General features: G+C 38.6%; 1 protein-coding gene across 17 annotated transcripts in view; it reads left to right on the top strand.

Moving 5' to 3' along the window:
• SOCS5 (suppressor of cytokine signaling 5) overlaps positions 1-13,630 on the top strand; it is a 163,896-nt gene that overhangs the window by 59,713 nt on the left and 90,553 nt on the right. For 4 of the 17 annotated variants that reach the window (XM_074011847.1, XM_045369381.3, XM_045369383.3 and 1 more), the window contains one exon: positions 942-5,557. The exons of the other annotated variants lie outside the window; for them this stretch is intronic. In XM_074011847.1, the coding sequence (XP_073867948.1) occupies positions 954-2,564 (1,611 nt within the window). In that variant the 5' untranslated portion in view covers positions 942-953 and the 3' untranslated portion in view covers positions 2,565-5,557. Of the gene's footprint in view, positions 1-941; positions 5,558-13,630 lie in introns of those variants that run through there. 17 annotated transcript variants of the gene reach the window in all.

The following is a 13,630-nucleotide window of genomic DNA, read 5'->3' as shown; positions in this document are numbered from 1 at the left end:
CCTGGCCGGGCATGGTGGCTCACACCTGTAATTCCAGCACTTTGGAAGGCCAAGGCCAGTGAATCACCTGAGGTCAGGAGTTCAAGACCAGCCTGACCAACATGGTGAAATCCCGTCTCTACTAAAAATACAAAAATTAGCCAGGCGTGGTGGTGCATGCCTGTAATCCCAGCTACTCGGGAGGCCGAGGCAGGAGAATCATTTGAATCTGGGAGATGGAGGTTGCAGTGAGCCGAGATCTCACCATTGCACTCCAGCCTGGACAACAGAGCAAGACGACTTCTCAAAAAAAAAAAAAAAGAAAAAAAAAAAAGACACCTTTCCTAAATATTACATTATTTTTCTTTCTTTTCTACTCAAACTGCTTCTTCAAAATCATGGATAAATTTGATGCATTACAGGGTGGGAGGGAAGATACGGGTTTTTCACAAGTGATGAACCTGTAAACCTTAGAATTGCAAGGAACTGGTTAAGTGAAATTGGGAAGATTGCTACTAATGAAAGGTTTTTGAACTAATTTTAATGTGTTACAAAATGTGGTCCTGGTTATAACTTTTGAAAAGTTGAATACAAATGTGTTTCAACAATATGGAACATATTTTGCCTTTGTAATATTCAAGTTAAGAAGACAGGTTGAAGCACGGGAAAAAGAAACCAGAGTTTAAGAGTGTTTATTTCCTTTCACCTAAGTTCAGAATATTCTGCCTGAAAGGAAATGGGAAGTAAGGACTGGCTTGAACAAGGTCAGTGCCTAAAAGGCCCGGTGGCCTTCCTGCTGCCCAACAGAACACACACCTCATCACTTCAGCAGGGCAGTGTAGATGAACTCTTGGCCAGTATCACTGAAATTCCGAATGGAAAGGGACGTGGGCACTGCCTTAGCTACCTTCACATGCTACTCTGATTAATTTATTTTTCTCTTTTTCCTGTTTTGTCTTTAGATTTTATAATCAATGGATAAAGTGGGGAAAATGTGGAATAACTTCAAATACAGGTGTCAGAATCTCTTCGGTCATGAGGGAGGAAGCCGTAGTGAAAATGTGGACATGAACTCCAACAGATGTTTGTCTGTCAGAGAGAAAAACATCAGCATAGGAGACTCAACTCCTCAGCAACAAAGCAGTCCCTTAAGAGAAAATGTTGCCTTACAACTGGGATTAAGCCCTTCAAAGAATTCTTCAAGGAGAAATCAAAATTGTGCCACAGAAATCCCTCAAATTGTTGAAATAAGCATCGAAAAGGATAATGATTCTTGTGTTACCCCAGGAACAAGACTTGCACGAAGAGATTCCTACTCTCGACATGCTCCATGGGGTGGGAAGAAAAAACATTCCTGTTCTACAAAGACCCAGAGTTCATTGGATGCTGATAAGAAGTTTGGTAGAACTCGAAGTGGACTTCAAAGGAGAGAGAGGCGCTACGGCGTAAGTTCTGTACACGACATGGACAGTGTTTCCAGCAGAACTGTAGGAAGTCGCTCTCTGAGACAGAGGTTGCAGGATACTGTGGGCTTGTGTTTTCCCATGAGAACTTACAGCAAGCAGTCAAAGCCTCTCTTTTCCAATAAAAGAAAAATCCATCTGTCTGAATTAATGCTTGAGAAATGCCCATTTCCTGCTGGCTCAGATTTAGCCCAAAAATGGCATTTGATTAAACAGCATACAGCTCCTGTGAGCCCACATTCAACATTTTTTGATACATTTGATCCATCTTTGGTTTCTACAGAAGATGAAGAAGATAGGCTTAGAGAGAGAAGGCGGCTTAGTATTGAAGAAGGGGTTGATCCCCCTCCCAATGCACAAATACATACATTTGAAGCTACTGCACAGGTTAATCCATTATATAAACTGGGACCAAAGTTAGCTCCTGGAATGACTGAAATAAGTGGGGACAGTTCTGCAATTCCACAAGCTAATTGTGACTCGGAAGAGGATACAACCACCCTGTGTTTGCAGTCACGGAGGCAGAAGCAGCGTCAGATATCTGGAGACAGCCATACCCATGTTAGCAGACAGGGAGCTTGGAAAGTCCACACACAGATTGATTACATACACTGCCTCGTGCCTGATTTGCTTCAAATTACAGGGAATCCCTGTTACTGGGGAGTGATGGACCGTTATGAAGCAGAAGCCCTTCTCGAAGGGAAACCTGAAGGCACGTTTTTGCTCAGGGACTCTGCGCAGGAGGACTACCTCTTCTCTGTGAGCTTCCGCCGCTACAACAGATCCCTGCATGCCCGAATTGAGCAGTGGAATCACAACTTTAGTTTCGATGCCCATGACCCCTGTGTATTTCACTCCTCCACTGTAACAGGACTTTTAGAACATTATAAAGATCCCAGTTCGTGCATGTTTTTTGAACCATTGCTTACTATATCACTAAATAGGACTTTTCCTTTTAGCCTGCAGTATATCTGTCGCGCGGTAATCTGCAGGTGCACTACGTATGATGGAATTGATGGGCTCCCTCTACCCTCAATGTTACAGGATTTTTTAAAAGAGTATCATTATAAACAAAAAGTTAGAGTTCGCTGGTTAGAACGAGAACCAGTCAAGGCAAAGTAAACTTTCCGGTCCCCAAAGGGTGTTAACTAGGTCCGCTTTCATGTGCATCAGACAGTACACCTATAGCAAGCACACGTAGCAGTGTTAGGCTTTTTCGTACAGTATGTAAGCTTAGTGTTAGTATCTGTCAGATGCGACCTGCTGTTACTTATTCAGATAAACATGGTGCCTATTGGAACACCAGAGGCTAGAGCTACAGGTGTTAAGTAAGACTACAAAAACATTTTGCCGATTTCGCTAACAGTTTGGTTTTTAATGGCTGTAGTATTTGAGTGAGGCAACTCTGGGGCATTTGTTATGAAGAATTCTATTTCTTACTGAAGAACAAATTATTAATATTGGATGAGTATTTCAACAGTGTGACTAATGTTTGAAATTATTTTTTCTAAGAGTTTTTCTATAACCTTCCAAAAATAGTGATGTTTGTAGTTACTATAAATCAAGCTTTGGAAGTCCAAAAAGAATAAAAGACTGCCTTCCTTTTAGAAAAAAATGCAATTTTCTGGCCACAAGGGCATAGTGCAGTTCACTTACGTGTTGATGTAGTTTATAATCAGACGCCTTTTCTCTTCTGCAAAAGGTACTGTTAAGTAAACCAGATTTTCTAAATAGTCATTCTTAAAATTTCAGACTTACAAAGCTAGTAGTAGAATTTTATTGAAAGGCCCTAGGTATTAATTTTTTAAATGAGTGCTTTAACTTAGGCGTTTGGAATAGCTGCTGCAATGTAGTCTTGCGTGTGATTTTTTTTTTTTTAAGTTGATGTGCAGTCTAATTGTTGTTTCCTAAAAGTTGGATCTGTTCCTATGCCCAGGATGATTTTGTGAACCATGAAGTACATGACACTAGAAGATGCCCAAACAAGTCAGATAATAGTAACTACAATGGTTGCTGATGTTGAGATATTGTTGAACTGTAATTAATAATTTGGATGGCAGAATTTGTCTCTTTTTTGTAAACTCTCATAGCTGAATTGCTTAAGTATAATTTATAGAATTTCAGTGCAGTTAATTCTTAATGGAAAATCTGAAACCTAAATTGCAGATTTAAAAGGTACTGTACAACCATTATATCTGTAAATAACTTTACTTAGCACCTTTTTGTCACTTAGAATAATATGTACTACTACTTGAGTGAGCTCTTTTGGAAGTTATATCAAGTTCTAGTGTTTGCTTCTTAGTAACTGAACTGAATTTACAGTTCTGTCCTAGACATTTTGCACTACAGTAGCCGAATCCATTCTTGTGTCTTTTTGTTAATGTGCTCTGTACCACTGGTGAGTGCTCCATAGTTTCCTTACCTGCTGCTACAGAATGTTATTTTACATCCCTATGGCTATTGCCAAGGCTACAAAAAAGAAGAGCTATATTTGTATGCAACACTAACCCTTTGACTGCTAATGTATGTTTCTGCTTGCTGTGCCTTGTTATGGCTGCTTTTTTTGTGCTAATAAAGTATGTTTGGTGTTCTCCTTGTATATCTGCTGTTTTATACATTTGCAACAATTTCTCTTGTAAATGGAATGGTTTGGGGTTTTTAAATAAGCATTAACTAACAACCTTTTCATAGTTAATGCAGACTTACTGTACAGTCTAATATTGACTTATCAAAATAAGCTAACTCTAAATTTAATGCTCTACATCTTATCAGTCATAATTATATATACTGTGGAGCAGTATAGTTACTGCAAATTACTGTACAGTTTAGGTTATAACAGAAAACTGACAGAGAAGTAATAAATCTTTTGATTTCTCTGCTTATAAGTGAAAGATTGAAACTATCCAATGACATATTATAGTAAATGAGTATCTGTAACCTCCCACTGCATCAGAAGCAGGTTAAATGAAGTCTTGTGAATTTGTAATACATCAGTACCATTTATTGGTTTGGGGACCATCTTAATTAAAAATAAATGCCCAAAATGTAGAACTTTAACCAAAGACTTGTCCATTTTAAAGCAAAATGGGGATTGAAGGGACTTAGAATTTCTGTTGTTTCTAATTAAAGTCCCTGAAGATCATATACCAAAGTGTTTGAGAACTTCATCCAAACCTACTTTAAAGCATTATGTGCAATTAAGTTGTTATGACATAATTATATCGCATAATTGTTGGGTCTGTTTTCTTGAGCTTATAATGTACCTGGAAAATAAACCTCTTGAGAAACAAAAAGTTCATACTGATTATTGGAAAAGGACTATATATGTGAGCAAGATTGTGTTTTAGAGAGGAAACTTGAAACTCCAAGAAAGCACTTGATGTTTTTATATGCTTGTAGCAAATTGATGTTCTAACTGTAGTTTTATAGAAAGTATTAATGCTTTTATGTATTTCAAAACTTTCATATGTTAAATGGAAATTGTTTTAAATGTGTTTGAGTTTATGTAAGCATGTATACACTGTGCTAAAAGTCACTTATGTTTCAGTTTGTGTATAATAATATGCAATTTTTGGTTTAAATTTTTTTCTTAAAATATTAGTGGCTTACATTTTCAAAAACAAAAATCACCAGCATGAACTTGCACCTAAGTCTATATTCACTGTGTCCTTTTCTGAATCCCATTGTAGCCTGTCAACTAAATTTGAGTGTGTTATGGTCTTTTTAAAGTGCATTTAAATACAAACCAGGAATTTCTTTAGAAGTTGAGATACATCTTTATAGTTGAAATAATTAACCCAAGAAAAGGTTGCTTTGATTTGTACCCATTCTTACTCATTCTCTTCATTCTCTTCCACACACACACACACACACACACACACACACACACACACCCCTCTCCCTTCGCCTATATGTGTGAGTATGTATGCACATATATACATTTATGTTGTTAATATTACTTTAGATGGCATTGCCACCTGATACAAAAACATTTAGAGATCTTATCCTATAGATACTACCTGAAGAGTATTCTTGTACTATTCAAATTTTATTATCTGCACTAAAAGTTTAGTCTTGCTACTTTAGCCTTGTTTATAATACAGTCACCTTACAAAGAGAAAGCGTTCATCTGTATTTTCTTTTCTGGCTAAACACAGTACAAAATATTGGAAGCAAAACAGCTTGGATTAAATAGTTACTAAGAATTATCATTAAATTTATGTTTCTTAGACAAAACTTGGGCCCAAATAATCATTATAATCATTCTCCACACACCAATCTGTTTTTAGCTCTCATGTTTACATAAGGTTTGTAATGGCCGGAACCATAAGAACTGATACTTGAATTTTAAGCTTTTTGGAATTTGGAATTTGACAAAATCCAAAGCTTAAGATTTTTTTTATTTCACATTTTGATCTGGTTGCTATTTATGTTTATTTCAAATCTTTCTTTTCTCTCAGCATTAAGCACTAATTTGGTAAGTTTTACTGAGACTGGTCTTAGATCTCTTATTTTTATAGCAAATACTGCTTTTTAGTCAAGCCAAAGAGCCTGTGATTGAATCAGGACCCTCCTTTTTTTTTTTTTTTTTTTTTTGGTAACAAGAGTCTCACTCTTGTCACCCAGGCTGGAGTGCAGTGGCCCAATCTTGGCTTACTGCAACCTCTGCCTTCTAGGTTCAAGTGATTCTCCTGCCTCAGCCTACTGAGCAGCTGGGATTACAGGTGCCCACCACCACGGCCGGCTAATTTTTGTATTTTTAGTAGTGACGGGGTTTCACCATGTTGACCAGACTGGTCTTGAACTCCTGACCTCAGGGGATCTGCCCACCTCAGCCTCCCAAAGTGCTGGGATTACAGGCGTGAGCCACCACGCCTGGCCATAGGACCCTCCTAAGAAGGATACAGAACCAGGTCCGCCTTTGACAGTGTTAACATAAAGCAAATAGCACTGATTTGTTTGCTTACCTGTACCCCAGCACATACAGTTTTACTTAGATGAAATTAGATAGAAATGTATACCAAGGGCTGACTTGAGGGTAAGAAAGTTCCAAAGAGGGCATGCTGCTTGGCCCATGTGCATAAAAGCTACATATATTTGAGGCTCTGGTTTTGTTGTATAATTTTGCAACAGCTGATCCAGAACATAGACTTTTAAAATAGTATATTCTAAAGAGGTTTGGGGTGGAAATTTTGTGGGAGGTAGCTGGTTATTTGTTGGGGATGGGAGGAGAGGTTGCTATTGCAAAGTGTAGATGAGTTGGAGCAATTGTTTTGTTTTCATGCCCTGGACGCTTGATTGAACATTAAGACTCTCTTCAGCCATGCAGTCAACAAATATTTATTGAAGACCCATGTGCCACTCACTATTTTAAGTATTGGGTGTACATTGGGGTACAAGACAAAGCTTTACTGCCTTCCGGAGTTTATTGAATTATAGTAGATAAGACAGCAATGCAATGGTAATTTCCGAAGCTATGAGTAAAATGAGGCAGAATATGGTGGTGGAGGGACTGGGGCACAATTTTATAGGTTCGTAAGCTTGAATGATAAGAAAATTAGACCAAGATCAAAGAACAAACGTTTGAGATGAAGAGAACAATAAAACTAGTCCCCAAAGCACAAATGGAATTATTTGCTGAGAAATAAAGAATGCCGGTAAGGTAAGTCCATTGAGTGGAGGAGAATAGTAGGTGATGAAGTTCTAGAGATTGGCAAGAGCCTGACCATTTAGGGCTATGCACCTACAGTGAGGGATTTAGGATGTTGTTTTGAGTGTGATGAGAAGCCACTGGAGAGTTTTAAGCAAAGGGGATGTGTGGTGTGTTGTAAATTTCACTGGTCAGTGGAGAAAAGACTAGAGGAACAAGGTAAGGAAGACTTTTATAGTCATCCAGGTGAGAGATGGTGGGACCTTGGACCGGGGTGATAGTCATGGGGAGAAGTCAGAATTGGGGTATGTTTTAGTGGTAGAGCTGATAAGACTTGGTGATGGATTAGATGTGAAGAAGAAGAAAAAGATCAAAAGATGACTCCAATGTTTGGTGTGAGAGGGGTGGTGCTGCCATTAACTGCGATTTAAGAAAACCAATGGAGGAGCAAATTGGAGGGTATAAATCAAATCCTGCCTTGAACATAATTGAGTTTTGAGATTCCTATTAATAATTCTAACAGAGACATTGTGTAGTAGGCAGTTGGACATATGAGTGTAGAGTTTAGGGGAGAAAATTAAAATGTGGAATCACTAGGCCAGGCATGGTGGCTGACACCTGTAACCTCAGCACTTTTGGGAGGCCAAGGCAGAAGAATCACTTGAGCCCCAGATTTTGAGACCAGCCTGGGCAATGTAGCAAGACCTCATCTCTACAAAATAAAAATTAGCTGGGTGGGTTGCCATGCGCCTGTAGTCTCAGCTACTTGAGAGGCTGAGGCAGGAGGATCACTTGAGACAGAGCCAGCTCCTGTCTCTAAAAAAATACTAAAGATGAAATGGGGAATCACTATATTGATAGTATTTGAAGCCACAGAACAGGATGCAACAGCTAGGTATTTTGCATGAGATTAAGAATTTCTTTGGAGGAAATAATTATGACAACATTTAGTTTGTCAATTCAAGATTCTGTATCATTAGATGTTTTTAAAAGCCGTCTGCTTTCAATAGAGGACTTGTCTTCCAAAAAGTTTTAAGATACTGGGATCAAACCTTGCGCTGAATCTTAAAACTTTATCCGTGTCAAATTTGGTTGTCATGCTTTCCATGTCAGATTTGCTTGTGTATCTTTTTTAGTGTGAGTTTTTATATGATAAATCCAAGTTCGTTATGGAATATTTAAGAAGTACTAAAGATTATAAAAGAACTTACCAAAAAACATTCATACTGTTAACTGAACATTTAGACTCTGACCATTCATTCCACAAATATTAATTGAAGACCATGTGCCAGTCACCGTTTTAGGTAACGGGTATGTATTGAGGTACATTACTATGACCAACCCTACTCCTGCCCCTTCCAACTCCCATTTTGAAATTTTCCAGAGGTAACTGCTATTAATATTTGGTACATTCCGTTTCTTTTTTTTTTTTTTTCGTGTATTTTTAACAGTTTAAAAAAATCACATAAAAGATAAAGTTGTACATCTTGAGTCAGTTACTGAAGGATTTTTTTGAAATAGGATTTCAGTAGAAGATTAAGACCCTTTACTAAGTTTATAAACTGGTGGGGAGGTAGGCAAATATATAAATGTATGATTATGAGAATATATGGAAATAAGTAATTAAGTAAAAAGCGGAGTAGGGATGATTGGAAAGGTATTGGGTTTCTTTTATTACAAGAATGAGAATTTCATTTAGCAGAAGATGATGGAGAGGCCCGGTGCAGAAGTAAGAGAGGCAGGTAGCAAGAGAAGAGGGGCAGGATTGAGGTGGAGGAATCAGGTGCTTGTAGCATACGCTGGACTGAACAGTCTGAAATTATCTAGGCTCTGCAGCAAGGAAGAATTAGAAATTATGGCAGCAGCTGTAAGACAGCCTATAACCAAGAGGGATTGGAGTTAGGAAGTCCTGTGAAATTTGCCTAGATCAGGTCGCTAGCACTGGAATCAAACAGGAGCACATGCAGAAGAAAAATCAGCATAATTTTCAGTAAGGAAAAGCAAGCAGTATGCGTGCCTAGGAGACTTCTAGTTAAATAAGTCATAGTTTCTCCAAATTTAAGCAAATCATAAGCCAACAGTAAAGTAATAAGTTTACAGTAAAGTAAGACATGTATATTGGATATTATGGATATCCAATTATGGATAACATTTTAAAAGACATTTTAATACAAAAAGTAAATATTCGATCAAATAAGGAAAACATCACTACTAACTATGCTTACGTTAGAGAAAATAGGATAACTTTTCTATGGATAACATTTTAATTATGGATAACATTTTAAAAGGCATATTTTAATGCAAAACATATAAGATGTGATTAAATAAGGAAAACTATCACTGCTAACTCTGCTTAAGTAGAGAAAATAGGAACATGAAAAAAAGTTAAAGCAACATCAAAAAAACTTTTACTTGACAAAAATGCTAAGAAGAGGTGGCACAACCTTAAATCTTAAGAGGGAGTTACTGAATTTAATCCCCAAAACACTATTATAATTGATGTAGTTTTTCTCATTTCTCAATTATACTAAGTATGAAAACTGCTTTGAATTTTTTTAATTTATTTTTATTTTTATTTTTTTGGAGACAGAGTCTCCCTCTGTCGCCCACCCTGGAGCGCAGTGGCATGATCTCGGCTCACTGCAACCTCTGCCTCCCAGGTTCAAGCAATTCTCGTGCCTCAGCCTCCAGGTAGCTGGGACTACAGGCGCACACCACCATGCCCGGCTAATTTTTTGCATTTTAGTAGAGACGGGGTTTCACCATGTTGGCCAGGCTGGTCTCAAACTCCTGAGCTCGGGCAATCCACCCACCTCGGCCTCCCAAAGTGCTAGGATTACAGGCGTGAGCCACTGCACCCGGCCTGTTTTGAACTTTTGTTGCTTAGTAGTAGTATATTTAGAAATATATAGCATTACTGCCTGACATTTCTTTTTCTGGGTATTTTTACTGAATATTCCTTCCCAGCTGGCAACCCAAGATTTTAGGGTTGTTTTTGTCTTTTACCTAATGTAAATCTGTCATTACACTGAATGGTTTAATTTCTTCTTACCTGTCTTTAATATATAAATAATCATGCCCTTAATCCTACCTAACATTTTATTTCCTTTAATTTACAAAGGGTGAATTATTTTAAATTTATTGTGCTTTTCTTAACTCTTCAAGTCATTTTTTAAAATTGAACTTGAATACTTAATTTTTTGTTGTTGTTGTTGTTTTGTTTTTGTTTTTTTTGAGACGGAGTCTCGCTCTGTCGCCCAGGCTGGAGTGCAATGGTGCTATCCCGGCTCACTGCAAGCTCTGCCTCCCGGGTTCACGCCATTCTCCTGCCTCAGCCTCCCGAGTAACTGGGACTACAGGCGCCCGCCACCACGCCCGGCTAATGTTTTGTATTTTTAGTAGAGACGGGGTTTCACCGTGTTAGCCAGGATGGTCTCTATCTCCTGACCTCGTGATCTGCCCACCTTGGCCTCCCAGTGTGCTGGGATTACAGGCGTGAGCCACCGTGCCAGGCCGAACTTGAATACTTTAAAGCTTTGCACCTAATTTAAAAAGTATTTTTAAGTACCCTTGGGTGTGATTGCAACAGCATTAAATTTTAATGGCACTAAAGGAATAGAGAAATATTTGGGTATAGTAATTCCAATACTGAATGATATAAATTTACAAATTGTGTCTTTAAAATATTGTGTTAACTTTTAGCAATTTCTTTCCCAATGATGAGAACAGAACTGAAAGGCTAAAATTAATTTCTAGAATTTAGCTATGCTAAGTTTCTCAACCCTTCAAACAGATAATTTGAGAGGCCGTATAGTTTATTGGTGATATAAGCAAAATAAATATAAGGGCCCACATTTGGTCTATAAACAATTCTGTCAGAGGCTGGGCAATGTACTTACAATAATTCTGGGGGAAAGTTGCCACAGTAGTTTCCCGATCACCAAGCGAGCCACATATAACTTGATGCAACAGGCAGATTATTGTGTAATATAGAAGATTTAACTGAGCTGCCTGGGTCTCATCCTATACTTTTTTATTTTTTATTTTTATGTTTATTTTTATTTTTTGAGATGGAGTCTCGCTCCGTCGTCCAGTCTGGAGTGCAGTGGTGTGATCTTGGCTCACTTGCAACCTCTGCCTCCCAGGTTCAAGAGATTCTTCCACCTCAGCCTCCCTAGTAATTGGGATTACAGGCACGCACCACCATGCCCGGCTAATTTTCGTATTTTTAACAGAAATGGAGTTTCAGTATGTTGGCCAGGCTGGTCTCGAACTCCTGACCTCAGGTGATCCGCCCACCTTGGCCTCCCAAAGTGCTGGGATTACAGGTGTGAGCCACTGTGCCAGCCTTTATATTGTCTTGGATACCTGGCTTAGAGGGATTAGATAACTTGTCCAAGGCCATAGAGAGAATATTGGAGCTAGATTTCAAACACTGGTCTGAGACCAGAGCCTAAGCGCTGATCGATTATACTTTGCTCTTTGGATTCTAATTTTGTCAACCAAATTAACATTTCTTTCAATGCTTTGTTCTCTTTTATTGTATTTCAAAACAATCGGCTATACATAACTGATAAAAATGGATTCTAAACCATTGGTAAAAGAGTTGAAAGAACTGGCCACTAGAATCTCCTTCATTCATCTTCTCCAGTTTATTTGGGGAGTGCCCCTGCCGATTTCTCCAACTTTAATCTAGTACAACTATCCCCCTTACTCGCCACTCTCCTGACACGCTGGCCGTCTTTCAAAGCTCCCTTATTGCAATATCTTTCCCACCTCTGGGCTTTTGCACATGCTACCCCTCCTGAAAATGTCCTCTTCCCACTGTTCCTTGTAGCAAGGTAGATTCCTTTCATTCTTTACACCTGAGCTTAAGTGCCTCCTCCTCAGAGAGACCTGCTCATGCTATTTAAAGGAGATTGCCCCCCCCCCATTCTCTTATCTCTGCCCTGCCTCTGTTTTCTTTATCGTCTGTATTACAAAAAACTTGCGCATATGTTATTTATTTGGGCTTTTGGGTCTTGACTGTCCCTCTTGAGAAACTGAGGACAGAGACCATATCTATCATTTGCTGTTTTATCCTCAATGCCTAGTATAGTGCTTAATACAGAGCAGGTATTTATTAGGTTGGTGCAACGTTGCAGTTTTCGCCATTACTTCTAATGTCAAAAACCACAATTTTGCACCAACCCAAATTTGTTAAATGAACGAATAATTAATTCATTTGTATTTATTTCTCCTGTCTACCCACAAAAAAGTCATGAAACCCTTACTGCTTGTCCTTCTAAAATCTAGATTGCTTCACATATTTCCACAATCTCCCACTTATTCTATGAAAAATAAGATTAATCTGACATGAATTATTCTTGGTGAACCCATGCTGGTTCTTGGAGATTACACTTTTTCCCCTAAATACTCACAGGCCCTACCTTTAATCATCCATCCCAGAATGCTGTCCAGGATGATGTCAAGTTCATCAGTCTGCAGGTTGTGGGACCACCTGACTCCCCTTGTTTAAAGATGAGAATCGCCTCTCTCTGGTCTTCTAGCCTGCCTTTCATTTGCCTCAGCACCTCTGATGACAACCAGCAGAGACTTTATCTGGAGACTCTTAGTTCTCTAGAAGAAATTAATCCAGGCCAGGACATTGTAACATTTATAGTAACTATGTTTTTTTTCTAGAATCCCCTCACCCATTCAGACCGTTGATTTCTTCTTGCCAGCTTTTCTGCCTTTTTCCAGAAAAAGTGGAAGTGTAATAGGAATTGGATAGCCGAGCTTTCCATCATTTATCAACATTATATCATTTACCATTTCCTTGATAGTCTGTCTCAGACATAACTAAAACCGCGTGTGTGTGTGTGTGTGTGTTTGTAATCAAAATACTTTCCAAAGGTAATAAGATCAGATATCTTTATAAGTGCTTTTTAAAATGTGCCACGGCTGTCTAGCAAAAACAGGTAATTCTAAAATAGTTCCTCTTGAAAAGTCTGCATTTTAAGATAAAATACACTTTTGTAGCTGCTATAAGTACAATTAGATATTTAAAAGAATGCAGAGTGGTATTTTTCACTAAAGTTAGAAAACTGAAAATTTGCCACATCTGAAACTTTAGAAAGTGTTTAGGAGTAGGCCGGGCACAGTGCCTCACGCCTGTAATCCCAGGACTTTGGGAGGCCAAGGCAGGTGGATCACCTGAGGTCAGGAGTTCAAGACCAGCTTGGCCAACATGGTAAAACCCCGTCTCTACTAAAAATACAAAAATTAGCTGGACGTGGTGGTGGGCGCCCGTAATCCCAGCTACTCGGGGGTCTGAGGGAGGAGAATTGCTTGAACCTGGGACGCAGAGGCTGCTGTCAGCCGAGATTGCGCCACTGCACTCCAGCCTGGATGACAGAGTGAGACCCTGTCTCAAAAAAAAAAAAAAAAAAAAAGAAAGAAAGAAAAAGAAAAGAAAGTGTTTAGGAGGAGATTTCATATGGAAAAAAAAAAAATCTAGATTGTGTTCTCTACCTGAGTATCCAGAATACAGGGCCCG

This window comes from Macaca fascicularis, chromosome 13 (genome assembly GCF_037993035.2).
Source record: "Macaca fascicularis isolate 582-1 chromosome 13, T2T-MFA8v1.1".
Lineage (NCBI taxonomy): Eukaryota > Metazoa > Chordata > Mammalia > Primates > Cercopithecidae > Macaca > Macaca fascicularis.
Note: the sequence above shows the minus strand (reverse complement) of the source record. Positions and strands in the feature narration are given on the sequence as shown.